At 41.7% G+C, this 26,388-nt stretch overlaps 3 protein-coding genes across 6 annotated transcripts in view; 2 read left to right on the top strand and 1 right to left on the bottom strand.

Annotated features, from left to right (window-relative positions):
- The window catches only part of LOC121575137 (lysine-specific demethylase 5B-B-like), a 48,784-nt gene extending 45,730 nt beyond the window's left edge, over window positions 1–3,054 (top strand). For all 3 annotated transcript variants that reach the window (XM_041888021.2, XM_041888022.2, XM_045223026.1), the window contains 2 exons: window positions 1,696–1,953; window positions 2,163–3,054. In XM_041888021.2, the coding sequence (XP_041743955.1) occupies window positions 1,696–1,953; window positions 2,163–2,297 (393 nt within the window). In that variant the 3' untranslated portion in view covers window positions 2,298–3,054. The remainder of the gene's footprint in view (window positions 1–1,695; window positions 1,954–2,162) is intronic.
- Window positions 3,055–6,375: 3,321 nt separating this feature from the next.
- LOC121575138 (negative elongation factor D) lies at window positions 6,376–13,546 on the top strand. 2 transcript variants are annotated; one of them, XM_041888025.2, is made up of 15 exons: window positions 6,376–6,826; window positions 7,022–7,131; window positions 7,214–7,323; window positions 7,478–7,587; window positions 7,786–7,893; window positions 7,992–8,144; window positions 8,562–8,692; window positions 10,635–10,800; window positions 11,127–11,261; window positions 11,465–11,604; window positions 11,738–11,852; window positions 12,393–12,488; window positions 12,604–12,744; window positions 12,898–13,027; window positions 13,119–13,546. In XM_041888025.2, the coding sequence occupies exons 1-15, from the start codon at window positions 6,770–6,772 to the stop codon at window positions 13,151–13,153; spliced, it is 1,737 nt and encodes a 578-aa protein (XP_041743959.1). In that variant the 5' UTR covers window positions 6,376–6,769; the 3' UTR covers window positions 13,154–13,546. The 2 variants fall into 2 exon arrangements, with proteins under 2 accessions (XP_041743959.1, XP_041743958.1); XM_041888024.2 differs by having other exon boundaries at window positions 7,019–7,131.
- An 84-nt stretch (window positions 13,547–13,630) lies between these two features.
- LOC121575139 (cathepsin Z-like) lies at window positions 13,631–25,302 on the bottom strand. Its single transcript, XM_041888026.2, has 6 exons — window positions 25,154–25,302; window positions 18,835–18,998; window positions 18,008–18,187; window positions 17,695–17,845; window positions 17,086–17,251; window positions 13,631–16,324 (listed from the first exon to the last, which is right to left on the bottom strand). Exons 1-6 carry the CDS (start codon window positions 25,267–25,269, stop codon window positions 16,199–16,201), a joined length of 903 nt encoding a protein of 300 aa, XP_041743960.1. The 5' UTR covers window positions 25,270–25,302; the 3' UTR covers window positions 13,631–16,198.
- Between the last annotated feature and the right edge of the window lie 1,086 nt (window positions 25,303–26,388).

Raw genomic sequence — 26,388 nt, 5'->3', positions numbered from 1 at the left:
TCGTATCAGTTGGTTAGCATAGCTAGCATACAGAACTCGTTGATGGTAGTCAGTCATTTTTAATTAATGCAGTTGATTGGTAACGATGACATGAACATGTGTTGGGGTTGACATCCATACAAGCATTATACTCCAATTTTTACTTCAACATAGTGTGAAAACACATATAAAGAATAGCCAAAATGTAGACTAATTTTGCTGGGGTGCAATAGAGCAAACAGGGAAATTGTTCCAATCATTTTTCCCATAGGGAATTTTAGAAACACTTAAAATAGGAGCTGTATTTCGTGTAGGCTTACCCTGGCGTGACATTTTGATAACCATGTAAATCTCTCTCGGACAAGGTGACTTTTATCAATATATTCAGATCTATTTACTCTGACTCAAAAAACGCTAATTAGCGTCAAACTGGACATCATGCAAGACAACAAATCCCTGCAAGCTCCTGCACGTCATCTCTAGCTGACACTTTTGCTAACAGGTATTGTCAATTTAAAACTTGCACAAGACAGTTCACAGAATTGACAATTTAAAGAAATGTTGCCAATTTATGCATTACTACATTTCCAGAGATTCTTACCTTTGCCTTGATTCGGCAGTCTCGTCCAGATCATCATGGCATTTGTAGTTCTTTATGATAGCTACATTAGCAGCTAATTAGCGTTTCATTTTGGGGGGGGGGTAAATACAGACAAATATATTGATAAAAGTCACCTTGTCCTAGAGAGATTTACATGGTTATCAAAATGTCACACCAGGGTAAGCCTACACGAAACACAGACTTTATTTTAAGTGTTTCTAAAATTCCTATGGGGAAAAATGAATGGTGGAAAAAACATTTCCTTGTTTGACCGCTAGGTTTTATTGGTATTATGACTCCTAATGTGGTACTCTGAGGAGACTGGCAATGAGGAGACTCTGGATCTTTACCCCACAAGATTCCATGGCATTTCCATTGTTTTGGTCGAGTTCGATTGACCTCTTTACCGCATCTATTAAATTACTAGAGGGGATATGTCACAAACCCTCAAAGTTCCATAATGGGGGCGAAAATGGCAGCCATCTTGGTCAGCGAGAAGTCCAAAACCAGTGTAATTGGAATGGAGGGCAGTAGAGGCATTGGTAAAGCATTTCCTGCTTTTACTTATGCAGGAAAATAAAAGTAAGGCATGTGATGGATCAGAAATTGTGTAATGGAATTATAGTCAACCTAAAATATTGTCATATAATTATATGTGCAGTTTGTACAGGTTTTATATACACATTTCTGTATAAATAGCCTGTAAAATATATGTAAACAGACCATAAAAGTCTGATTTTTGTTTTCTTGGAAAGCTGAGAGTGCTATTATAATGATACAATATCAGTACTTGTTGCATTTACAACATGTCTAAATCCTATCAACTGATTTCAGCCAGTGTATGGCTGTGGATTGACTGCATTGTTTGAATGGAATGTTGGCATATTGGCAGTTAATTTGAAAAATTTATGGAATTATTCCTCTAAAACTGGCTGGCTAGCTAACACACATACAGTGCAGATGCATTACTACAGCACTGGCAAATCATGGTTGACCAACTCCCTGACCAACATGGCTGACCTTTGGACCATCATAAGAAGGTTTATGTCCATTCTAGTATTCTAATTCTTAATTCTATGTGTATGACCTTCATGTGTGGTTACTGTTTTCACCAGAACGGAGTAGCCTGTCCCAAAAAGGAGGCTGTGAACGGAAAGAGGACCAAGCGGCACATAGAGGAGGAGGGCCCCGAGCGCAAGGACAAAGCCAAGAAGCCCCGCAAGAAGAAGCCCAAGATGAACAAGGAGAGGAGCCAGGAGTCCAAGGGGACCTCTTCACCCACCGCCACCCACTCTGACCTCTCCCTGTCGGACTCGGATGAAGACTTCACCCTGTGCGCTGCACCATGGTGCCGAGAGCCAGAGGGGAAACAGGTTAGCATTACACCCCCCTCCACTGCGTTATGTTGTGGGTCATTTCAATGTGTTTTCCCTCCCCTCATATCAAATTGTTTTAGAGATCGACTAAGACATATTGTAGTATATTCAAAATAGTATGTAGTATAATTTGTATAAAGTACATATACAGCAACAAGAACTCATACAGAAGCTGACCAGTGTCTATTTCCCTCTCTTTTTATCAGGTGAACTGGGTCCAGTGTGACGGAAGCTGCCAGCAGTGGTTCCATCAGGTCTGCGTGGGAGTGTCTGCAGAGCAGGCTGAAAAAGAGGACTACATCTGTATCAGCTGCACACAGCCAGACCACACCAGGGAGTGAAGACTAAAAGGAAAGGTTTTGAAGGATCATCAGTTTAGTTTAACTCACAGCTTTGGGTGCATAACCACCCAGTGAACTCCCTTTCTTCGCTGTGCTCTGGTCCCACTGCCTCCTCATTGACCTTCCTGGTCTGGCGACAACGGTGCTACTTCCTCCTTGTTCCCAGCCCAGACTGCTTTTCAGAGCTATTGAGGCTCTTCCATCACTGTTTTGTTATAGTGGCTGGCTTTACAGCCAATCAATTTCATATTTCCAATCAACTACATGATGCAGATTGTACTGCATGAGGTTCCAACTTTTTACGGAGAATAAAGTGGAGGAAACAATACTTTTTCACTTGACTGACTTGACTTGCATGTGTAACAAGATGACAATGCAGGGATTTTTCAACCAAAATAAGTCAATTGGACAACATTTTTGGAACCCAGTTTTTGTACATGCATCTGAAATGTGAACCATTTTTTTCTTATGTAGAGCTAATATTATTTATCTGAGCAAATACTGAACTGCTAAATAATTGGAGTTCAGCTTTCGTCTGAGCTATGTTTGTGCTTAGAAATGGTTCTATACTAGAACATAGAAAATACCCTCCTAGGCTGTAGGTTGAAAGTGATGCGTGTTTGACTTGCAACCTAGCTAACATAAGGAACTGTGCGAATTAACTGCCACATGGTATCATTTGACTTTTTTCCTCCTTTGGGTAAATATGAATCGTATGTTGCAGTTTGCATAAGGAATAAAATAATTTTTCCCACAAGTGTATGTTGTCCTTTTATTTTTGGAAGCTATCTAAACTCTTAACTCCTAGTAAGTAGGCATCTAATACCTGTGAGTCTCTCTCATGGACAAATTATATTTAATTATAGAAAGAATAATGGGATTATAATGGCTGAGAATTATTAGAATAATCCATAGTGGCGTACTGTGAGTAGAGGGTCATTTGTTTTGGTAATATTTATTACTTTCAAGGAAATATTGGATATCGTCCAAAGACTTGAAATAAGCCCTAATATCAGTAAACATTCAAATGAATGAAAATATTACAATATGTATTCTTATGAAGCGCACGCTATGATGCTGGGCTATTTCCTTCCATATTTGTATCCCAATAAATACTTAATTTAATTCCCAGCATCTTTTCTTTAACCTCAACGGGATCGGTGTCCCGTATACGGGACGGTTGAGCTAACGTGCGCTAATGTGATTAGCATGACTGTTGTAAACAACAGCAAACTTTCCAGGACATAGACATGTCTTATATAAAGCTTAAATTCTTGTTAATCTAACTGCACTGTCCAATTTACAGTAGCTATTACAGTGAAAAAATACCATGCTATTATTTGAGGAGAGTGCGCCATAACAAAAAACGTATCACGGCAACTGGTTTGATACATTCACCTCTGAAGGTAAATGATGTACTTACATTCAGTAATCTTGCTCTGATTTGTCATCCTAAGTGTCCCAGAGATAAAATGTAGCATAGTTTTGTTTGATAAAATCAATTTTTATATTCAAATGTAGGAACTGGGTTCTACAGTTTGAACCCCTGCTGTCTCTGGCTCCACACCCACCCCGCCCGGCCATCTAGATGTGTGAAAGTTAGTGTACAGTCGTGGTCAAACGTTTTGAGAATGAAACAAATACTAATTTTCACAAAGTCTGCTGCCTCGGTTTTGATGATGGCAATTTGCATATACTCCAGAATGTCATGAAGAGTGATCAGATGAATTGCAATTGATTGCAAAGTCCCTCTTTGCCATGAAAATTAACTTAATCCCCAAAAAAACAATTCCACTGCATTTCAGCCCTGCCACAAAAGGACCAGCTGCCATCATGTCAGTGATTATCTCGTTAACACAGGTGAGAGTGTTGACGAGGACAAGGCTGGAGTTCACTCTATCATGCTGATTGAGTTAGAATAACAGACTGGAAGCTTTAAAAGGAGGGTGGTGCTTGAAATCATTGTTCTTCCTCTGTTAACCATGGTTACCTGCAAGGAAACATGTGCCGTCATCATTGCTTTGCACAAAAGGGCTTCACAGGCAAGGATATTGCTGCTAGTAAGATCGCACCTAAATCAACCATTTATCGGATCATCAAGAACTTCAAGGAGAGAGGTTCAGTTGTTGTGAAGAAGGCGTCAGAGCGCCCAAGAAAGTCCAGCAAGCCCCAGGACCGTCTCCTAAAGTTGATTCAGCTGCGGGATCGGGGCACAACCAGTGCAGAGCTTGCTCAGGAATTGCAGCAGGCAGGTGTGAGTGCATCTGCACGCACAGTGAGGCGAATACTTTTGGAGGATGGCCTGGTATCAAGAAGGGCAGCAAAGAAGCCACTTCTCTCCAGGAAAAACATCAGGGACAGACTGATATTCTGCAAAAGGTACAGGGATTGGACTGCTGAAGACTGGGGTAAAGTCATTTTCTCTGATGAATCCCCTTTCCGATTGTTTGGGGCATCCGGAAAACACCTTGTCCGGAGAAGACAAGGTGAGCGCTACCATCAGTCCTGTGTCATGCCAACAGTAAAGCATCCTGAGACCATTCATGTGTGGGGTTGCTTCTCAGCCAAGGGAGTGGGCTCACTCACATTTTTGCCTAAGAACACAGCCATGAATAAAGAATGGTACCCATCCTCTGAGAGCAACTTCTCTCAACCATCCAAGAACAGTTTGGTGACGACCAATGCCTTTTCCAGCATGATGGAGCACCTTGTCATAAGGCAAAAGTGATAACTAAGTGGCTCGGGGAACAAAACATCTACATTTTTGGTCCATGGCCAGGAAACTCCCCAGAGCTTAATCCCATTGAGAACTTGTGGTCGATCCTCAAGAGACAAACAAAAACCCACAAATTCTGACAAACTCCAAGCATTGATTATGCAAGAATGGGCTGCCATTAGTCAGGATGTGGCCCAGAAGTTAATTGACAGCATGCCAGAGCGGATTGCAGAGGTCTTGAAAAAGAAGGGTCAACACTGCAAATATTGACTCTTTGCATAAACTTAATGTAATTGTCAATAAAAGCCTTTGACACTTATGGAATGCTTGTAATTATACTTCAGTATACCATAGTAACATCTGACAAAAATATATCATAACACATTTACGTCATTTAGCAGACACTCTTATCCAGAGCGACTTACAGTTAGTGAGTGCACACATTTTCATACTGGCCCCACAACCCACAACTCTGGCGTTGTAAACGCCATGCTCTACCAACTGAGCTACACGGGACTACTGAAGCACCTACATTTGTGAAGACCAATACTTGTGTCATTCTCAAAACGTTTGACCATAACTGTATAAGCTAATGTTCCATCATGTATGACTTTCCTGGGAGTGTGTAAACTTATGTTTTGTATTACCATATCATTTGTGTATGTTCTCTATAGTTATGTACTTGAAAATGTATCAATTGACCAATTCGGCACATTTGGACAGACTTGATACAAAATAGTCCAGTATTGCGATGCTTCACTGGATCAATCTGAAACGTTGCACACACCGCTGCCATCTAGTGGCCAAAATCTAAATTGCGCCTAAACTGCAATATTATATTGTGGCCTTTCTCTTGCATTTCAAAGATGGAACCAAAAAATAAATACAAAATGTATGTTTTTTTGTTTATATTATCTTTTACCAGAGCTAATGTGTTATATAGTCCCCTGTAGCTCAGTTGGTAGGTAGAGCATGGCGCTTGCAACGCCAGGGTTGTGGGTGTATGCACTCACTAACTGTAAGTCGCTCTGGATAAGAGTGTCTGCTAAATGACTAAAATGTAATATTCTCCTACATTAATTTCACATTTCCACAAACTTCAAAGTGTTTCCTTTCAAATCGTATCAAGAATATGCATATCGCTTTGGATAAGTCGCTTTGGATAAAAGCGTCTGCTAAATGGCATATTATTATTATTATTATTATATCCTTGCTTCAGGTCCTGAGTTACAGGCAGTTAGATTTGGGTACGTCATTTTAGGCGAAAATTGAAAAAAAAGGGTCCAATCCTTAAGAGGTTTTAACCGCTGCGAGTGAAGACAGGACATTTAATTCCCCAATGCTCTATTTTCCACCATTTTGTTTTCTCTCGTCCTAAAACCGGTTACCAAAACTGTTCCATATCGTTATTTGTTTTACTCCCATTGTTTACCCCCCAGTCGTGCATCTCTAGTTAAAGTAAGCGCACAACAATATGCCTATTATTTTAGAGGGCAAATCAACCGGAATTAATCAGTATTTGTGTCTCGGTCTGTCTACAGAAACATGCATTTATTCTGCCGAGCCACAAGGCGGCGTGTGTTCTATAGATCTTCAGTTATCCGACTGAGAACTTGTTTGTTTTTTTAAACTAGCCAGTTAGCTAGCTATCTTAGCCAAAGTCTAATTGTTTTGTTTTCAAAATTATTAGCGAGACTTGCTTTATTATAGCTTGCTGGGTGCTTCACATTGTAAAGCTACTCACTCTCTCGTCATCATGGACGAGGAATATTACGAAAGGAATATTGGAGACTGGGATGGTCCGGATGGCAATGTAAGTATAATCTGTACAATGTAGCTAGTGAATGTACAATGTTACAACAAAATGGTAACGTTAAGGGAGCTAGCTCTACATTGTTGCTGACTGTTGATTCATTGCTTGACAGACAAATCGCAAATGTATATGGTGATTGCTACAATCTTAGGATGTTCCTTCCTTGGCTGAAGTGATGTGACTTTCATCTAGCAGGACGACTATGTTGAAGGGGAGAACGATGGGAAAGTTCAGGAGGACTGCCTACAGAAGTTCTCCAGCAGAGATTACATCATGGAGCCTGCTGTCTTCAACACCCTCAAAACGTAAACACATTATTGCATTTGTGTGTGTCTAGTAGTGTGTGAAGAGTCAAACCATTTCCTGAAGAGACTTCTGTTTCCACAGATATTTCCAGGCTGGTGGCTCCCCTGAACATGTCATCCAGCTCCTGTCAGAGAACTACTCAGCTGTGGCCCAGACTGTCAACCTGCTGGCAGAGTGGCTCATCCAGATGGGTAAACAACACTGGACTGAGCTGCAAATGGCACCCTCTTCCCTATGTATTGGGCCGTTTGGGACCAAGGCCTGGACTCGTCCACAATCACTGAAAATGTGTTTTGGTTTCTCACACTGTTTGAGACACACAGCCCATCTTTCTGTGTATTTCAGGTGTAGAGCCAGCTCAGGTGCAGGAGCGGGTAGAGAATCACTTGAAGAGTCTCCTGATCAAGCACTTTGACCCCCAGAAGGCAGACTCCATTTTTACTGTGGAGGGAGAGGTGAGATCTCTGTCGCCAGTGATAGACAAACTACTAATGCTTTGGAAGTGACAGATGGCTGAAAAGTGGCGATCTCCTGCTTGCTTGCTGTTTTTTCCCACTCTTACTGTATTTTTTCACTCTTACTGTTGTTTCCCTCAGAGGATAGTCGTAACCCTATAGTATACAGAGTAACCCTGTCCTTCTGTGTTTGTTCAGACTCCTGCCTGGCTGGAACAGATGATCGCCCACACCACCTGGAGAGACCTTTTTTACAAGCTGGCCGAGGCCCACCCTGACTGTCTGATGCTCAACTTCACTGTCAAGGTACTGATGATCACCCAGCAGTTAATAACTTATATAATTATGGGTCAAACAGTGCCATGTTTCTACTCTCCTTGCTGACTGTGTGTGTGTGTCCTCAGCTCATCTCAGATGCAGGCTACCAGGGGGAGATCACCAGTGTGTCGACGGCTTGCCAGCAGCTGGAGGTGTTCTCCAGGGTCCTGAGGACCTCTCTGGCCACGCTGCTGGATGGAGGAGAGGATAACCTAGAGAAGAACCTGCCAGAATTCGCTGTGAGTCTCACCCAGCCACATGCAGATTGTGGGCCTGTAGAGAAGGAGTGCTGATCTCGGATCAGGTCCCCCCTGTCCATATATTTATATTGATTAGGATGTAAAAGTCAATACTGATTATAGTTCAGCACTCCTACTCTGAGTCACTTTATGAATACCGGCCCTGTTGTTCCCAATAATAAGATCTAGGCCTATCTGTCATTCTCACTCAATACAAAATCCTTGGTTTGATGGTTTTGAAAATGTGATGTATTTGAGGTTTTGATTAATTTGAAAGCGATCCTACAATATGGAATTGCATGGACATGGGTAACACAACATGATATTACAGGCTACCTGTCTTTTGGCATGAGTGTCTCTGTTGGTGTGGTTGGTTTGGAGCTGAACTGTTCTCTCCTCCTTTTCTGCATTCCACAGAAGATGGTGTGTCACGGGGAGCACACATACCTGTTTGCCCAGGCCATGATGTCCATCATGTCTCAGGAGGAGCAGGGGGGGTCGGCCATGCGCAGGATCGGCCAGGAAGTACAGAAGTCTGCACATCAGAGGTATCCTGTCCTTTACATGATTTTTCCAGCATTGACTTATGCTCTTGGCTCTTATAAACAGCAAAGGCCGTTGACGAATGTCATCCATCTTGGCAGCATTTTGCCAGCATTACATATTGATTAGAGGAAATGTACAGTACCAGTCAAAAGTTTGGACACACCTACTCATTCAAGGGTTTTTCTTTATTTTTACTATTTTCTACATTGTAGAATAATAGTGAAGACATCAAAACTATGAAATAACACATATAAAATCATGTGTTAAACAAATCAAAATATATATTAGATTCTTCAAAGTAGCCACCCATTGCCTTGATGACAGCTTTGCACACTCTTGGCATTCTCTCAACCAGCTTCACCTGGAATGCTTTTCCAACAGTCTTGAAGGAGTTCCCACATATGCTGAGCACTTGTTAGATGATTTTCCTTCACTGCGGTCCAACTCATCCCAAACCATCTCAATTGGGTTGAGGTTGGGTGATCGTGGAGGCCATGTTATCTGATGCAGCACTCCATCACTCTCCTTGGTCAAATAGCCCTTACACAGCCTGGAGGTGTGTTGGGTCATTGTCCTGTTGAAAAACAAATGACAGTCCCACTAAGCGCAAACCAGATGGGATGGCGAATCGGTGCAGAATGCTATGGTAGCCATGCTGGTTAAGTGTGCCTTGAATTCTAAATAAATCACAGTGTCACCAGCAAAGCACCATCACACCTCCTCCTCCATGCTTCACGGTGGGAACCACACATTTGGAGATCATCCGTTCACCTATTTTGCGGCTCACAAAGACACGGCGGTTGGAACCATACATTTCAAATTTGGACTAATCCACCAGTCTATTGTCCATTGCTTGTGTTTCTTGGCCCAATCAAGTCTCTTCTTCTTATTGGTGTCCTTTAGTAGTGGTTTCTTTGCAGCAATTCGACCATGAAGGCCTGATCCACGCAGTCTCCTCTGAACAGTGGATGTTGAGATGTCTGTTACTTGAACTCTGTGAAGCATTTATTTGGGCTGCAATTTCTGAGGCTGGAAACTCTAGTGAACGTATCCTCTGCAGCAGAGGTAACTCTGGGTCTTCCTTTCCTGTGGCGGTCCTCATGAAAGCCACTTTCATCATAGCGCTTGATGGTTTTTGCGACTTCACTTGAAGAAACTTTCAAAGTTCTTGACATTTTCCAGATTGACTGACCTTCATGTCTTGAAGTATTGATGGACTGTTGTTTCTCTGTGCTTATTTGAGCTGTTCTTGCCATAATATGGACTTGGTCTTTTACCAAATAGGGATTATCTTCTGTATACCAAACCTATCTTGTCACAGCACAACTGATTGGCTCAAACGCTTTAAGAAGGAAATAAATTCCACAAATTAACTTTTAACAAGGCACACCTGTTAATTGAAATGCATTCCAGGTGACTACCTCATGAAGCTGGTTGAGAGAATACCAAGAGTGTGCAAAGCTGTCATCAAGGCAAAGGGTGGCTACTTTGAAGAAACTCAAATATAAAATATATTTTGATTTGTTTAACACTTTTTTGTTTACTACATGATTCCATATGTGTTATATCATAGTTTTGATGTCTTCACTATTATTCTACAATGTAGAAAATTGTAAAAATAAAGAAAAACCCTTTAATGAGTAGGTGTCCAAACTTTGGATTGGTACTGTATTTAATTTAAATGATTCCTGCGTTTTGTAAAAGTATTTTATTATTATTTGTAAAATCCAGTGTTACAATAAACATTGAGTGAGCAGCTTTGTGGAACAGGCTGTGTAATGAAATTATGGTCTCAACTATCACACTCTCAACTGAATGGGTATTGTAATATTGTTGGTATCTAATTTTATTACAGTCTATATGTTCCTCCAGGAACAAAGCGGTTTAAGTACGTAAGTTCATTTGAGTGTTTTACTGTTCCTTGTGATGTTGTTTTAATTTCAGGGGCCATGATGCCAGTCAGATCACCCTGGCATTGGGCACAGCAGCAGCCTACCCTCGAGCCTGCCAGGCCCTGGGCGCAATGCTGTCCAAAGGGGCACTCAACCCTGCCGACATCACTGTGCTCTTCAAGATGTTCAGCAGCATGGACCCACCTCCCGTAGAGCTGGTTAGTGTGGAGCATCAAGCCACTTTATAAACTCTAACCTAGGTTGCGCCCCAAATGGCACCCTATTCCCTATATAGTGCAGTACTTTTGATCAAAAGTGGCGCACTACATATGGAATAAGGTGCTATTCTCCAAGTTAAATAGATGGAGGGATATTTTCAACGGCCTTGCATGTTGGACGTGACAATAAATGTGACAATAAACACAAACAGATCTGGGACTAGGCTAGCCTTACCAAGATGCTAAACTGAGAATTGCTTGTCTTTCAGCTGTTGCTATTGTCTTTTGAGATGGAGTGGGTGAAGTATTTTCTGTTGTCTCTTCAGATCCGAGTGCCTGCGTTCCTGGACCTGTTCATGCAGTCGCTGTTCAAGCCAGGCTCAAAGATCAACCAGGACCATAAACACAAATACATTCACATCCTGGCCTACGCTGCCAGTGTGGTTGAAACATGGAAAAAGGTACCAGAAACAAAAACATCCTTGACATAAATCCCTCATACTAGCAAGTTTATCAGATTTTCTGTCGTAGCTCATACGTGTGTGCAAAATGTGAAATGTTTTTTTTACCGGTATGTGAGAATATTTTATTCAATGACACGTTGTTTTTTCCCCAAGTAAAAACATCCAGATAACAGTATGGCTCTCTTTTCATCCATCCACAGAACAAGCGAGTGAACATCAACAAGGACGAGCTCAAGTCCACCTCCAAGGCTATTGAGACGGTCCATAACCTGTGTTGCAATGAGAATAAAGGAGCCACAGAACTGGTGGCTGAGCTCAGCACCCTGTACCAGTGCATCCGGTGAGCCCAGCAGCCAACCTAATGAGCCCATGGGTCTCCAATATGTAGCTAACAGGATTCCAAGAATGTAATTGGTTACCACTGTCGATTGAGACTTCCTTTGGGTGACCATCGTCACTATGTCCATTTTCAGGTTCCCAGTTGTTGCCATGGGGGTACTGAAGTGGGTTGATTGGACGGTCTCTGAGCCCCGCTACTTCCAGCTCCAGACAGACCACACCCCTGTCCACCTAGCACTTTTGGACGAGGTAGGGGTTGCGCTTTTCCTCTGGTTGAGGGAGGATTTTGTTGTGGTATTATGGTATACTCACAGTACCTGTGATATGTGAGTCCCAAATGGCACCCTATTACCTATATAGTGCACTACTAATGCCCTATGTGCCCTGGTCGAAAGTAGTGCACTATATAGGAAATGGGGTGCCATTTGGAACGGATCAAAGTAGTGCACTATATAGTGAATCGGGTGCCATTTGGGACGCACACACAGATTGTGCCTTTAACCGTCATTCTTGGAATTGTTTTGGTGGTTAAAGACTAGGGCCAGGTTTCAATCCAATCACCCCTTTTCAACTATGCACCATTTAAAGGCAATGTTACCGCAGTCGCAGAGATCGCGTTCAAAGTAAACGCTGCAGATGTCGGCTCAATCGGAAATTACCTTTAAACATTAACCGCACTACAACGCGGATCTTCTGCAGTCCGGATTGAGTCCTGGCCTTGGACTGATCCCCAATCCGGTGTTAAGGACAGAGAGTAATGAGAACATCATGTTTGTTTTTATTCCCCAGATCAGCACCTGTCACCAGCTCCTGCACCCACAGGTCCTCCAGCTACTGATCAAGCTATTTGAGACAGAACACTCCCAGCTCGATGTCATGGAGCAGGTGTGTGTGTGTTTTGCATGCGTGCGTAGGCTTAATCTGAGCCCATGCAATCACCCCATAGACTTTCAGTGGATTACTTCTTAGCTGACTGTATGAGTGTTGTTGTCCCTGTCAGATGGAGCTGAAGAAAACCCTGTTGGATCGTATGGTCCACCTGCTGAGTCGAGGCTACGTGCTGCCTGTGGTCGGATACATCCGCAAGTGCCTGGAGAAGCTCAACACGGACATCTCTCTCATCCGCTACTTTGTAACAGAGGTAAGGCCCACTTTGAGCCAGAAACGACTGGCACTGAGGTCCCATTTAAAGAGAAGTGAAACATAAAAAAAAAAAACCTTCGGTCCAACGTAGTTGCGCTTGACGAATTGGTAGTGGAATTGAAAATATTTATATTTCTGTTTGCCCTATCAGGTGTTGGATGTGATTGCCCCTCCGTACACGTCAGACTTTGTCCAGCTGTTCCTGCCCATCCTGGAGAATGACAGCATCGCTGGCACCATCCGCACAGAGGGAGAACACGATCCTGTTGCTGAATTCATAGGTCAGTCTCTTATACCATGTTTTTCATGGCCCAAAACTATCTACATATTGATTATATGACTAAATATAATTATCTTTCTGCTCTGTTTCAGCTCACTGCAAATCCAACTTCATCATGATGAACTGAGAATGACGCTGGTGGGTCTACCTTGGATGAGGATATAGCGGGAAGACCAGGGAGGGGCAGATGCTCTTGGTTATGAGCCAATCATCCCTGGACGTGTTCTGCTGTGGACTGGTGGACGAGGAATGGAACATTGTCAAATTTGAGGCAATTTGCATATAGACTTTGACCTTGCGATTGAGTTCTCTTCAAATGTGGCGTAAACACAAATTACTTTGAGAATTAAAAGGATGTAGTAGTGTATCATTGCTTATCACAGTTAATAAGTGTCTGGAGGTTTGAGGAGAACTTGTTTTACAGTGCAGCTCCATCATTGGTTTCATTGTAGTTTCCATTGGTATGTGCCAAGGTTTCACTGTCCATTTTCTGTTACTTTTTATAAATGTTAAAATATGACTGACTGCTCAAAAGGTTTGTTGAAATTTGCACTCTAAAGGTTGGGCCTGTTTCATAGTTCCCCTTTTCAATTTGACAAGAATCTTGACACAAATCTTGGTTTTATTAGTGTCACACCTAGTGACAGTTAATTGTACATTGGTAAGTGTAGATCACCGGTGTATTTATACGACAAGACAATGAGTTCCATTCATCCACCATTCTGCATCATTTCCTTTGAGGTGGTTCAAGGAAAGTTAAAGTTTCAGAAAATTAATCAAATATCAAAACAAGTTTCCATCTGGCCTCTATTCAAGCACATCACTAGTGCCAACACATTGCACAATTTCTGATGTTAGTAGAGATCACATTTGCGAAAAACGCCATGGAGGAAGACAAGCGTAAATTACCTTTAAAAAGTAAAGTGCATTGAGATTGCTGGAGCAATTTCAGTGCCAACAGAAATTGTATTTTAAATTCCATAATTTTGGATTTGAATTAAATATTTTTGAATTTGTAATGCAAATTCTATCATTTAATTCATAAATTGAACTTGTATTTCATGATTTAGAAGGGAGTCACAAAAACCACAATTTGGCCCCCATAAGAAAACAGTTGAATAGCCCTACTAAGGATATCCTTTCCACTCCCTATTAAATCTTGCTCTTGTGACTGACCTGGGTTTGAGCCAGTTCTCCTGCATGTCAAGACTGTAAGCCCACTTAGCTTCCTGAACTCATCCCTACGGGCTTTAGCGAACACAAGTCTTCAAGTCTCCAGCAAGGTTACTCATTAAATGAGTGTGGTTCATCGAACCACCTCACATTTCACCCCCCTTTGACCTCATACTCAGATCACAGCACCAATATAAGTGACTGGGTTCTAAAATCAGGCCTACTGCGCAACACTTTGTGGCAAACAAGCAGAAGGATCAGTGCACCTCATTTAATGAGTGCAACAGAGGTGGTTTGGTGATCAATGCATGTGATGAGCAACCTTGTCTGAGACCTGAAGACATGTTAGTTTGATGGGGTTCTAACTCAGGTCTCCTGCCAGACAATGCAACTTTTCAGGTCTCCGATATGTTATGCATCACATGATCATGGTCACCGAACCACCTGTTACACTTCAACCCCCTTTGACATTCTCCTTGAAGAGACCCATCTAAGTCACATGACCAATGCCTTTAGCTCAACAGGCTAACAGTCTTAACCCAGTCAGTCACATGTTAACCTTATGACTACCTTTGCCAGAGACGTGAAACTAACGTCTTCAGGCAAGGTTCTCATCACATAAGCTTGGATCACCAAACCACGCTCTTTTGATGAGTAACCTTGCTGGATGTTGAAGACTTGTGTTGCAGATGTGGATCTGTGAAACTCACTCAGCCTGAAGTGCCGACCCTTGCGCAACTGAAGAACGCCATTTTCAATAGTACGGTGGGTTAGAACACTTCAGGAGGGTGGTCATGCGTGTTTGTGAGGCGGAGGTCCTGAGTTCGAGTGTCGGTATGCGCTGAATCAGGGGGAAGCGGGACTCGTTAAGCAAGCAGCATGTTGTCCTTTACATGAACTTATCCCTATAGGCTTTATCTAAGTGGGCTAACAGTCTTGTGACATGCAGGAGACCTGGTTCGAACCCAGTCAGTCACAAGATTAAATAAGGAGTGGAAAGGCTATCCTTCTGGGGCCAAATTGCAGTTTGTGACACTCCCTTCTGACGCAGCCTGTGATCAGAGGGAACTAGAATGCAGGTCCATGTTCCAGAGAGTCTAGCTTTCAGGAATGGGGTCATAATAGCCTAAACGGTTCAAATGCTAGGAAGAAAATTCAACATGCCACATTGGCTTCAGAAACCGCCAGAAGTGTCAGTTTACCACAGTGAGTGTTTGAGTCGCTCGGTTCGCTACCCTTCCTGGCAGGCAAAGGCCCAGGATGTGGTCTCTGGTTTTAAATCTGAATGCATCTGAGATGTTGAACATATGAAACTGATGAACTTGAAGTGTTAGTTTGTAAACTTCACAGACAATGAAAGCAATCTACCATCTTGAAACTCAAATATTTACTTTTTAAAGCGCAATATTGACTCAACTCAATTTAAAATACAAGTTCAATTTATGATGTCAATATTTGAATTGAATGCACAAGTTGAATCATTAAAATCAATAATCTAATACAAAATTGTGTAATTCAAATAACATCTGTTGGCACTGAAGTCACACCATAGATGTCATGCCTTCCTGTGGGAATACTGATACAATCATTCAGTTAATTAGCATAGAACAAAAGACATGTGGCATCTGAATTGAGCAACACTACCACTTCACCCAACATTTACAGCATCAATTTGTTTTCTTACTGGCATTGAGATCTTTGGCTAATTGTGCACATCTGCATTTGTACTTGTTCCAAAGGCAAAGCACATAGTGGCTTGTTCTGTCACATTGTTTAAGAAAAATATCACAAACGAACATGTAAAAAAAAAAGGAAGAACTTTTCAATGCAAATATATAAAAATAAAAGAACCTGATATTTATTCCCTTTTCCTGATTTTACAGTAGTACAGTGTTAAAATGTGGACGTAGCCTGAGATAGTCATAGAAAACTGTAGATATGCATAGAATAGACAGCTTCTGGTCTTTAAAATAAACTGGTTGGCCCCACTGCCTGTGGTCTACAGGTAGGCCTTGGGAACGATGGGATCTCCGTACATGCAGTCTTCCTCCAGGGCCAGGTTGTACTGACTGCCACTTCCTCCCTTGTAGGCGCTGGTCACGATCCTCAACCAGCCCTTCTCACCCTGGCAAGAAAACAGAAACTACCTCAAATCTGGAGTTTCAGCTAGATAAATATGCTTTAAGGTACATGAGCAATAGAAAGTCAAGTTGAAGAAGTCAAGTTACCACCCCTAAATATCCCTGCACAACGTCTATTTGCGCCTCTACCGGATGGAAACTACAAGTGTAACGGCTGCGCTCAATGCAATGGCACTTACAAATGTAGATCCTTCAAAACACCCCCAAACAGGGAAACGGATCCCAATCAAAGGTGTTATTATGTGCTCCACTAAGGCTGTTACTTAGCTTATAACTTGTCCTTGTGGTAAAAATGATGTGGGTAAAACAAAGCGCAAGTACGAATCTCGGCGCATCGTAGCACCATTAGGTGCAAAAACTCGACATACCCAGTCGCTGCCCACTTTCTGGAAGCAAACCACTCAATTTCGTCCCTACGTTATATCGGCATCGAACATGTCACCCTCCCTAGGAGAGGGGGTGACCTCGACAACTTATTGTTAAAACGAGAGGCTGCCTGGAACTTTAATTTAAAGACCCTTGCTCCCGTCGGTCTCAACGTAGACTTTGATTTGAAGCCATTCTTGTGATTGTGATTTTGCTATTCATTGTAAAAGCTATAGGCTAGGTTTGTTGCCTCATCTTGATCACAATGCAATTCTGTAGCAGAACAGGATTATCTGTTGTAGTTTCCATGCAAGATCACTACAGACTACCAGATAGATATAATATGGCATGCATAGTGTTCATTTGATAAGGATCTTACCCAGGGCTCTCCCCATGAGTTGCGGACGATCCAGAATTCCACACCAGTCTCATCCATGCCCCAGCCGGCAACGGACACAATGTGGTTGATGTAGGGCTCCTCTACATACTCAGAGTACAGGCCTCCAGTGTAGGCATCCAACTTGTCCGTCGCCATTATCCCACAGCTACCAAGGACAAAAAAAAAAATATGGCGACTGTATTTAGTTAAAGCGACACTTTTGTGTATGTTTTTGGAGGAGCAGGAAGGGAAAGAGAATACTTGGAATGAGTTGCATTTCTGCAGTAAGCCAATGAAAATTAAGCGCCAACTCCACACAAAATGAATGGCTCCTTCACTAACTTAAATCATAGTGCTACTACAGTCATTTTGTTTCACGTCAGACATGGGCAAACTGCCACGGAGGTAGAGGTAGGTGCCCGTTTGACTGACTTGGCTCTACTTCTCATGCAAATCCATACACCGTCCGGACAGGTGGAGCTCATGAGAAGAGAAACAGTCACAATGTTGACTCAGTCCAGTTCCAAATGGCACCCCATTCCCTACACTATATAGTGAAAAGGGTGCCTTTTGGGACACAGCCCATGTTGACCAAGTCCAGTTCCTAACCTGATCGGTCCGCCAGCGTAGATCTCAGCCATCATCTTCTCCCTCCCACTGACAGCACCGAAGTCTCCGACCTTCCACAGGGTGTAGTTCTGGATGATGTTGCAGACCCCGAATGTGGTGCAGGTTCCACACTGGTTGAACGGTTTGCACTCTGCAAGACAATATGGAGAACATGGGAAGTCTGAGAAATGGCAAATTAATCACATCAATCTTAATTGTGTGACAAAGTCTTGTGGCCAAATCTATAATGGGAAAGACTGTTCAACCAAGTAAAGTGAATGATCAGCTGGGAGATAAGTTATTGAGGCCTTACGCTGATCCTTGGCCTGGTAGTTGTTGCAGGTCTCGTCAGGGATGCCATGTTTGTTGGCGTACTCCCACACCCCAGAGTGATCACCTCCATGACAGGAGCCAGCCTCGCCACAGTCCACCACATTCTGGACTGACAGATAGGCAGAGGGCCAGGCTCCCTTCCGCTTGATGTTTATGCGATCTGACAAAAGGAGCACACCAAAAACCAGTCCATTAATTCAGTACTTGTTCCAGAATCTGCTCATTAATGTTGCAAGTCACCAAACTTAGTAGTAAGGACAACTCCAGCATTCTGAAGTCATTGTATTATGATAAAGGACTACTTGTATGTGCAAATGAGGAAATTACCTTTGCATTCTAAAATAAAAACTGATTTACAGGAAACCATGAAGCTTCAACTGAACATGCCAGCACATTCAGGGGTTGCCACAAACTTCCCTGCCATACACCCCCCCGAATTTGAGTCAGTGAGTGAGTCGTGTTAAATGCCTGACAGGTATTCATGTTTGAACAATTGCAATATTTACTCCATCTACGTTATAAAATCTAGTTTCCAAGTGACTTTAGATTGGTAAACCATCTTTATGACAGTCATCTTGAAGATGAATTACCAAGCTTTGCAACACTGTTGTAACTTGTCAAAAGTCTGCAGACATCCATGGCCAAATAGAATAGCATTTTACAGTCTGATCTTCATCCTGTCCATTTGTGCCGTGTTTCTTTCAGATGCAAAATAATCTGTAAAGTACCAAGTAAACTGTATGCTTTGTTCATTTCTATGAGCTGTACAAGTCTGACAGCAGAAAGGCGAGCTGGAGGTTAGGCTACCTGCCATGGCGCTGGTGCTGCCGTGTGCCCAGCAGGAGCCACAGTACTGGGGGATGTGCTGGTTGCGGGTAGTGCTGACGTAGTTGGTACCGTTGATGTTCCTCCAGTCCCAGGCCTTGGGGAGCTCATTGAGTTCAAGAAACTCGTGGGGTCGGGGCATCGTCCTGATGACATGACATCAGGGTATAAGGTTCTCTAGATAGAATTCTAAATGTAGAGCGGCACAAACAGACTCTGCAAGCATGACGAATATAAGCACTCCTAAAGGTCCCATAGCACGATGGGACAATGCAAAACCTGACCAGATCGAGCTTGGCAGATCTGCCTCTCCAAGCACAAGCATTCTTTCAAAACTCAACTACCCCTGAAAAGGGCCATGCATGTTTCTGGAGACATCCAGTTTTGTCAAATTATATATTCAGGGGGGTAGTATTGAGCGCCCAATAGCAAAATGGGATGATTCACTTTAAATGACAGGTCACAAACAAATTCTGCCCATACTACTGTCATCTCCTTCCAACTATAAGACAAGTCAGAACCCTTGTCTCCACCCTCGGCTTTGATTGCTTAATTGATTTCAAACTTTGGATAGCCTCTGAATAACACTTGAGGGGTTTAAATATATATATATTTTTTTTATTCAGGCTGTGGTGTGTTGGCAATATACCACAAACCAAGGTGCCTTATTGCTATTATAAAAACTGGTTACCATCATAATTAGAGCAGTAAAAATAAAATGCTGACATACTCGTGGTATACGGTCTGATACCACGCCGCTCAGCATTCAGGGCTCGAACCACCCAGTTTATAATTCTATATAAGCTATTTTACGCTACCTTTTATATGGTTGATACTAGTGATATAGGTGTAAAACAGCCGAGGTGATAGAGCAACGACCCTGGAATAAATACAAAATGTGTGTGGGTGGCGAGAGGGTTGGTTTTACGCGCTCTGGATTGTCAGTACTGCATGTATTCTTGGCGCTCATGCCATGGCAGTCGATTGTAAGTTAAACTTCGGTATTCCTTTATGGGTAGTGTGATGGGTGGCAGTATTGAATTATGTTCTCATGGGACTGGCCATATTTCCCTCTGGCCTACGCCAATTACCTTAGGACGCAAAGGTGCGTCATGAGTCAGGGAGATGGTCTTAGTGACAGACCGAGATATGGGGGGGGTGGAATATTAGGACAATTGGAGGTTTACAAAGTTGCAGCTATAGGGACACTTAATCATCATGGTGCTTTTTAATGGTAAGTTTACATTTTAGTCATTTAGCAGACGCGCTTATCCAGAGCGACTTAGAGGAGCAATTAGGGTTAAGTGCCTTGCTCAAGGGCACAGACAGATTTTTCACCTAGTCGGCTCGGGGATTAGAACCAGCGACCTTTCGGTTACTGGCACAACGCTCTTAACCACTAAGCTACCTGGTTGTGGTAAGTATAATTGAAACGTGGGTATCATTATGGTTAGTGGGGAAATAAGTATAGGCAGTTACAATTGTAATGGCTTAGCAGATTTCAATTTTTACCTGGCTAAAAACAAAAGAACATAATATCTATTGTTTATAGGAAACTCACTCTCCAAATATAGTTGAGGTAGGGTGGAAAAGACTGGAGGGAGAAATATATTTTTGTAATGGGCAAAGAAACTCAAAAAGGGGTGATTATACCAATTAATATGGGCGGCGCACAATTGGCCCAGCGTCGTCCAGGGTAGGGGAGGGAATGGCCAGCAGGGATGTAGCTCAGTTGATAGAGCATGGCGTTTGCAACGCCAGGGTTGTGGGTTCGATTCCCACGGGGGGCCAGTATAAAAAAAAGATGTATTCACTAACTGTAAGTCGCTCTGGATAAGAGCGTCTGCTAAATGACTAAAATGTAAATGTAATAAAAAGGTTGATTCGATTGTGCAAACAGATACTCAAGAAAGAGGGATTATTTTAGATATGCTATTGGACCAAAAACAGATCTGGCTAATTAATCTATATGGGCCAAATAATGATGATCCACACTTCCTCGAAAATATAGATAATAATCTATTGAGCTCACAAGCAACGAATGAGTCTATTATGGTGGGAGATTATATACATTTAAGTACCTCAATGGTTCGTAAAGGAAAACACAGTACAAACTATCACCCTCAAGCACTTTAGGAGAACACGAATACATTAGAACTAGTGGATATATGGAGGCTACCCTGACCTAGTGAGATATACATGGAGGCTTAAATCATGCTAGCAGTCTTGATTACTTCCTGGTCTCATTCTCGCTGGTATCAAAAGTAAAAATAAAAGGTATTAATAGACCTAACGAGGTCAGCCCACCATCTAACTCTTACAGAATTTCCACGTGAATATTGGTAATTTTAATCAAATCCTATTGATGACAATTTGTTCTTAACTAAGACAAAATAATTCATAATTGACTTTTTTCCTGCACAACATAGGTACAGCAGATCCCCTTATTGTATGGGACACTTAAAATTGTACTTTGAGGCCATACAATACTCATCATTAAAGCAAAAGCAGTTTAGATCAAAAGGGACTAGACTAAAGGAAATAACAGCACAGATCGATGGTAATGGAAACTGTACTATAGGTACAAAATAAGGTTGAGGAAAAACAAAAAGAATTGGAGGTACTTATTCAAGAACGATCAAGTGTAATGTATTACGAAAATAATGAGAATTGGATATAGTTTTTTTTTGAAGAATGCACAAAATGTCTCTGGAATCGTCATAGAAATGCTACCAAAAAGAGGAACCCAAATATTTTAAGCATACGTTTTCTTTTCAGTCTCCTCCATTTCCACTGAATGATGTTAACTGTAAGGATTTCTTTCCTAATAATAAAACAATTTACAGAAAGACAGGTGTGAAGGCCAACTTACAGAAGAGGAACTTGGAGGCAATTAAATATTTTCAGTCTGGAAAAACACCAGGGCTTGATGGTATACCAGTAGAGGTATATCAGACCTTTATTTAATGTACCCAAAAGATACATCAGCATGTTTTAATTACTCCTATAAAAATGGTAGACTTTCAGGTGCTCAACAAGGTCTGATTTCATTACTACTAATGAAATCAACTGGACGCCTCTTACACTTAAAATGTTGTGATGTGAAAATCCTGGCGAAATGCATAGCACATAGAATAAAAAAAAGTTTGACCAGATGTTCATCCTGATCAGACAGGTTTTTTACATGGACGATATATTGGAGATAATATACGACAATTACTTGAAACAATTGAACATTATGAAACAAAGATAGCAGGCCTGATCTTCATAGCAGATTTTGAAAAGGCATTTGATAAAGTAAGACTAGAATTTATATATAAATGCCTGGATTACTTTAATTTCGGTAAATCTCTTATACAATGGGTTAATGTTATGTACAGCAACCCCAAATGTAAAATAGTAAATAAATGGTTACTTCTCAGAAAGTATTGAGCTTTTAAGATGAGTAAAACAAGGCTGTCCGTTGTCTCCATATCTATTTATTATGGCCATTGAAACGCTAGCTATTAAAATTAGATCCAACAAGAACATCAAGGGGTTAGAAATCCAGGGAACAAAAACAAAAAGTGTCAATGTATGCCGACGACTCAAGTTATCTGGATCCCTGCCCAGTCTCATTGAAGATCTTGATCACTTTTCTAGCCTCTCTGGACTAAAACCTAATTATGACAAGTGTACCATATTACATATTGGATCGTTAAAGAGGACAGTGTTTACACTACCTTGTAGATTACCAATAAAATGGGCAGATGTGAATACCAAGTATGTCTACTTCACCATCTCAAAATATAAATGAACTCACAATCAATTTCAATAGAAAGTATGCAAAAATAGATAAGATTCTGCAACCATGGAGAGGTAAATACTTGTCCGGGTAGCCATGATTAGCTGTTCAGGAGTCTTATGGCTTGGGGGTAAAAGCTGTTAAGAAGCCTTTTGGACCTAGACTTGGCGCTCCGGTACCGCTTGCCATGCGGTAGCAGAGAACAGTCTATGACTAGGGTGGCTGGAGTCTGAATTTTTAGGGCCTTCCTGACAACGCCTGGTATAGAGGTCCTGGATGGCAGGAAGCTTGGCCCCCGTACGCACTACCCGCTGTAATGCCTTGCGGTCGGAGGCAGAGCAGTTACCATACCAGGCAGTGATGCAACCAGTCAGGATGCGCTCGATGGTGCAGCTGTAGAATTTGAGGGTCTGAGAACCCATGCCAAATCTTTTCAGTCTCCTGAGGGGGAATAGGCTTTGTCATGCCCTCTTCACAACTGTCTTGGTGTGTTTGGACCATGATAGTTTGTTGGTGATGTGGACACCAAGGAACGGAAGCTCTAAACCTGTTCCACTACAGCCCCGTCGATGAGAATGGGGGCGTACTCAGTCCTCGTTTTTCCCCCTGTAGTCCACGATCATCTCCATTGTCTTGATCACGTTGAGGGAGAGGTTGTTATCCTGGCACCACACGGCCAGGTCTCTGACCTCCCTATAGGCTGTCTCATCGTTGTCGGTGATCAGGCCTACCACTGTTGTCGTGGGAAAACTTGATGGTGTTGGAGTCGTGCCTGGCCATGCAGTCATGGGTGAACAGGGAGTACAGGAGGGGACTGAGCACGCACCCCTGAGGGGCCCCCGTGTTGAGTATCAGCGTGGCAGATGTATTACCTACCCTTACCACCTGGGGGCGGCCCGTTAGGAAGTCCAGGATCCGATCCAGTTACAGAGGGAGGTGTTTAGTCCCAGGGTTTTTAGCTTAGTAATGAGCTGAGGTCACTATGGTGTTGAACGCTGAGCTGTAGTCAATGAATAGCATTCTCTTGGCCAGGTGGGAAAGGGCAGTGTGGAGTGCAATAGAGATTGCATCATCTGTGGATCTGTTGGGGCGGTATGCAAATTGGAGTGGGTCTAGGGTTTCTGGGATAATGGTGTTGATTGGGAGGCTCATCCTTTGTTCAAAAATGGCCTTTATACAGATTACAACTTCTCATTTCCGACTAATTGAAAATGACATTTTGTTTATAGTATCGCCCTTTCTTAAACAAGCACTACAAAGCTGGTTACAATTTCCGTTTTATCCTCCAGAAAATATCAAATAAATGTTAAGGTTAAACGCAAATATACTGATTAATAAAAACCATTGTTTATGGGAAAAAAAGTTTTAAATGTGTATTATATTTATTAATGATATGATGAATATAAACTGGAGTTGTCACATATGCAGCTATCGAAAATATATGGGAATGTCTGCTCAATCCAAAACGTATAACCAACTGAGAGCAGAATTACCATACAAATGGAGGCAAGTGTAAAGAGGTACGGAACTTGTTTGCCTGCCATATATTAAAAGATACAAACTGGCTGAAAGGAATTAACATAAATAGAAAAATATACCAGTTTCATTTGTGGACAGAAATGTTGACAGCTGCGCCATACAGGTTGCAAAATTCATGGGAGATTTGCGATGTACCGATTCCATGGCACATGGTTTATGAAGTGGTACAAAAAACACGAGTCAACACTTCGAGTTTTTGAATCTAAATTATACAAAATTCTTGTCACCAACAGAATGATATATAGCGCATATGGGGCATACAACAATCTCAGCTCTGTAGATTTTGCTGCGAAGAGAACGAGATCATTTATTCTGGTATTTCCCCTATGTAGCTTGTTTCTGGATACTAGTTCAGGATTGGTAAAATAAAGCCATAGTCAGTCTATAAATAATATAATAATACTCGTAAGAAAGGTTGTCATCTTTAGCTCACAATCTGTGGATACTATACAATTAGAAAGGTTCAAAATGTTTGTAAAACATCACAGCATAATTGAAAAATATATGGCACATGTAAACCAAACGAGGGTGATCTATCGTGATAGGAGGGATGGGCTGAGAGGAGGGATTAAAGAGTTTGTTTGGTAATGTATTATTGTAAGTATTATGGACAACAAACTCACTCAGTGACTAACTAATAATATCAGTTGAGTGCAGAACATGCAGGCAATGTCCGCCTGAACAACACACACAAACAAAAATCAACACTACACAGTTGAAACCACTAGAGGCAAAAGATAAGCATGCGCTTGCCCTACTTCCCATAGATGGCTATATAATATATATATATTATATATAAAATGCAGTGTTGCGCCCATACAGAATAACTGACTATCTGTAGACACAGCCGTGGGGGGAAAAAATAATCTACTATTACAATCATGTTGCAACAACTAGCTACTATTTATAGCTCGAGAGCAATCACTAGACAGCAAACATATCAAATTAGGTGATAGAAGACATCCCGGCTAAAGTTACCTGAATCCATCGTGTTTGTTCAGCTTGGGTCTATAGCAAGGCTGTTTTTCGTTAAAGTAGCGTCCAGCAAAGACACCTGACACCATAAACACGAATAACAACAGCGCTCGAGCCATGTTGAAAAAGATCAATCATATGACTTCTTAGGAACTGGGTGTGATTTTTATACTGTTTCACCACGAGGGTCAACCTGAACAAGGCGCAGGCGCGGCGCAGACTCGCTGATCTTTATGTCATAAGGATTATACTTCCCTGCCATTGATTACTGCTTTTACAGGCAGCACGAGATGATTTATAGATCAGTGCTCACTGCAGTTCGACCTAAGTGAACAACCACATAGCAAACGGCGTCCCGTGATTAGTTACTCACTACAGTACACTACACACATAGGAACAGCTGAATTGATTTTGTTTTACAAACATTGCACCTTCTAATTAATGAATCAACCAACAACGGAACACTGCCCTTGGCTTTAATCATGATTAATCGTTTCAGAAAAGTTACATTTTGGGCAGGGGGTAATATTGCCGAATGGACATACAAAATGGGCAGACATCCAGAAAGTGATACACTGATATGTTACAATTTGAGGCTTGCCAAAATATAACATTACCATTTTACAGGCTTGACAACATGTTTTATTGCAAGTTTCATTCAAGAGCACTATTGATACAATGTTAACAATTTTATAGGCTTGCCTGCATCAATGAAGCTCAAATGATCAGTGGTGGAAAAAGTACCCAATTGTCTTTACTTTTACTAAAGTAAAGACACCTTAACAGAGAATGACTCAAGTAAAAGTTAGTTACCCAGTAAAATACTACTTGAGTAAAAGTCTACAAGCATTTGGTTTTAAATATACTTAAGTATCAAAAGTAAAGGTATAAATAATTTCAAATTCCTTACATAAGCAAACCAGACCGCACCATTTTCTTGTTTTTTAGTCAGGGGCATACTCCAACACTCAGACATAATTTACAAACAAAGCATTTGTGTTTAGTGAGTCTTCCAGATCAGAGGCAGTAGGGAAGACCAGGGATGTTCTCTTGATAAGTGTGTGAATTGGACCAATTTCCTGTCCTGCTAAGCATTCAAAATGTAACGAGTACTTTTGGGTGTCAGGGGAAATGTATGGAGTAAAAAGTACATTATTTTCTTTAATGTAGTGAAGTAAAAGTTGTCAAAAATATAAATAGTAAAGTACAGATACCCCCAAAAACTACTTAAGTAGTAC

The sequence above is a fragment of the Coregonus clupeaformis genome, chromosome 10, assembly GCF_020615455.1.
Source record: "Coregonus clupeaformis isolate EN_2021a chromosome 10, ASM2061545v1, whole genome shotgun sequence".
NCBI lineage: Eukaryota > Metazoa > Chordata > Actinopteri > Salmoniformes > Salmonidae > Coregonus > Coregonus clupeaformis.
Note: the sequence above shows the minus strand (reverse complement) of the source record. Positions and strands in the feature narration are given on the sequence as shown.

Bases quoted from the DNA above. Each gene is read 5' to 3' on its own strand.
- LOC121575138 (XM_041888024.2), top strand. From the start codon at position 6,770: ATGGACGAGGAATATTACGAAAGGAATATTGGAGACTGGGATGGTCCG. The intron at 6,827-7,018 runs GTAAGTATAATC...ACTTTCATCTAG, and splicing joins GGGATGGTCCGGATGGCAAT to CAGGACGACTATGTTGAAGG. The intron at 8,145-8,561 runs GTGAGTCTCACC...TGCATTCCACAG, and splicing joins AGAACCTGCCAGAATTCGCT to AAGATGGTGTGTCACGGGGA.
- LOC121575139 (XM_041888026.2), bottom strand. From the start codon at position 25,269: ATGGCTCGAGCGCTGTTGTTATTCGTGTTTATGGTGTCAGGTGTCTTT. The intron at 18,999-25,153 runs GTAACTTTAGCC...TCATGTCATCAG, and splicing joins AACAAACACGATGGATTCAG to GACGATGCCCCGACCCCACG. The intron at 18,188-18,834 runs GTAGCCTAACCT...TCCTTTTGTCAG, and splicing joins CAGCACCAGCGCCATGGCAG to ATCGCATAAACATCAAGCGG.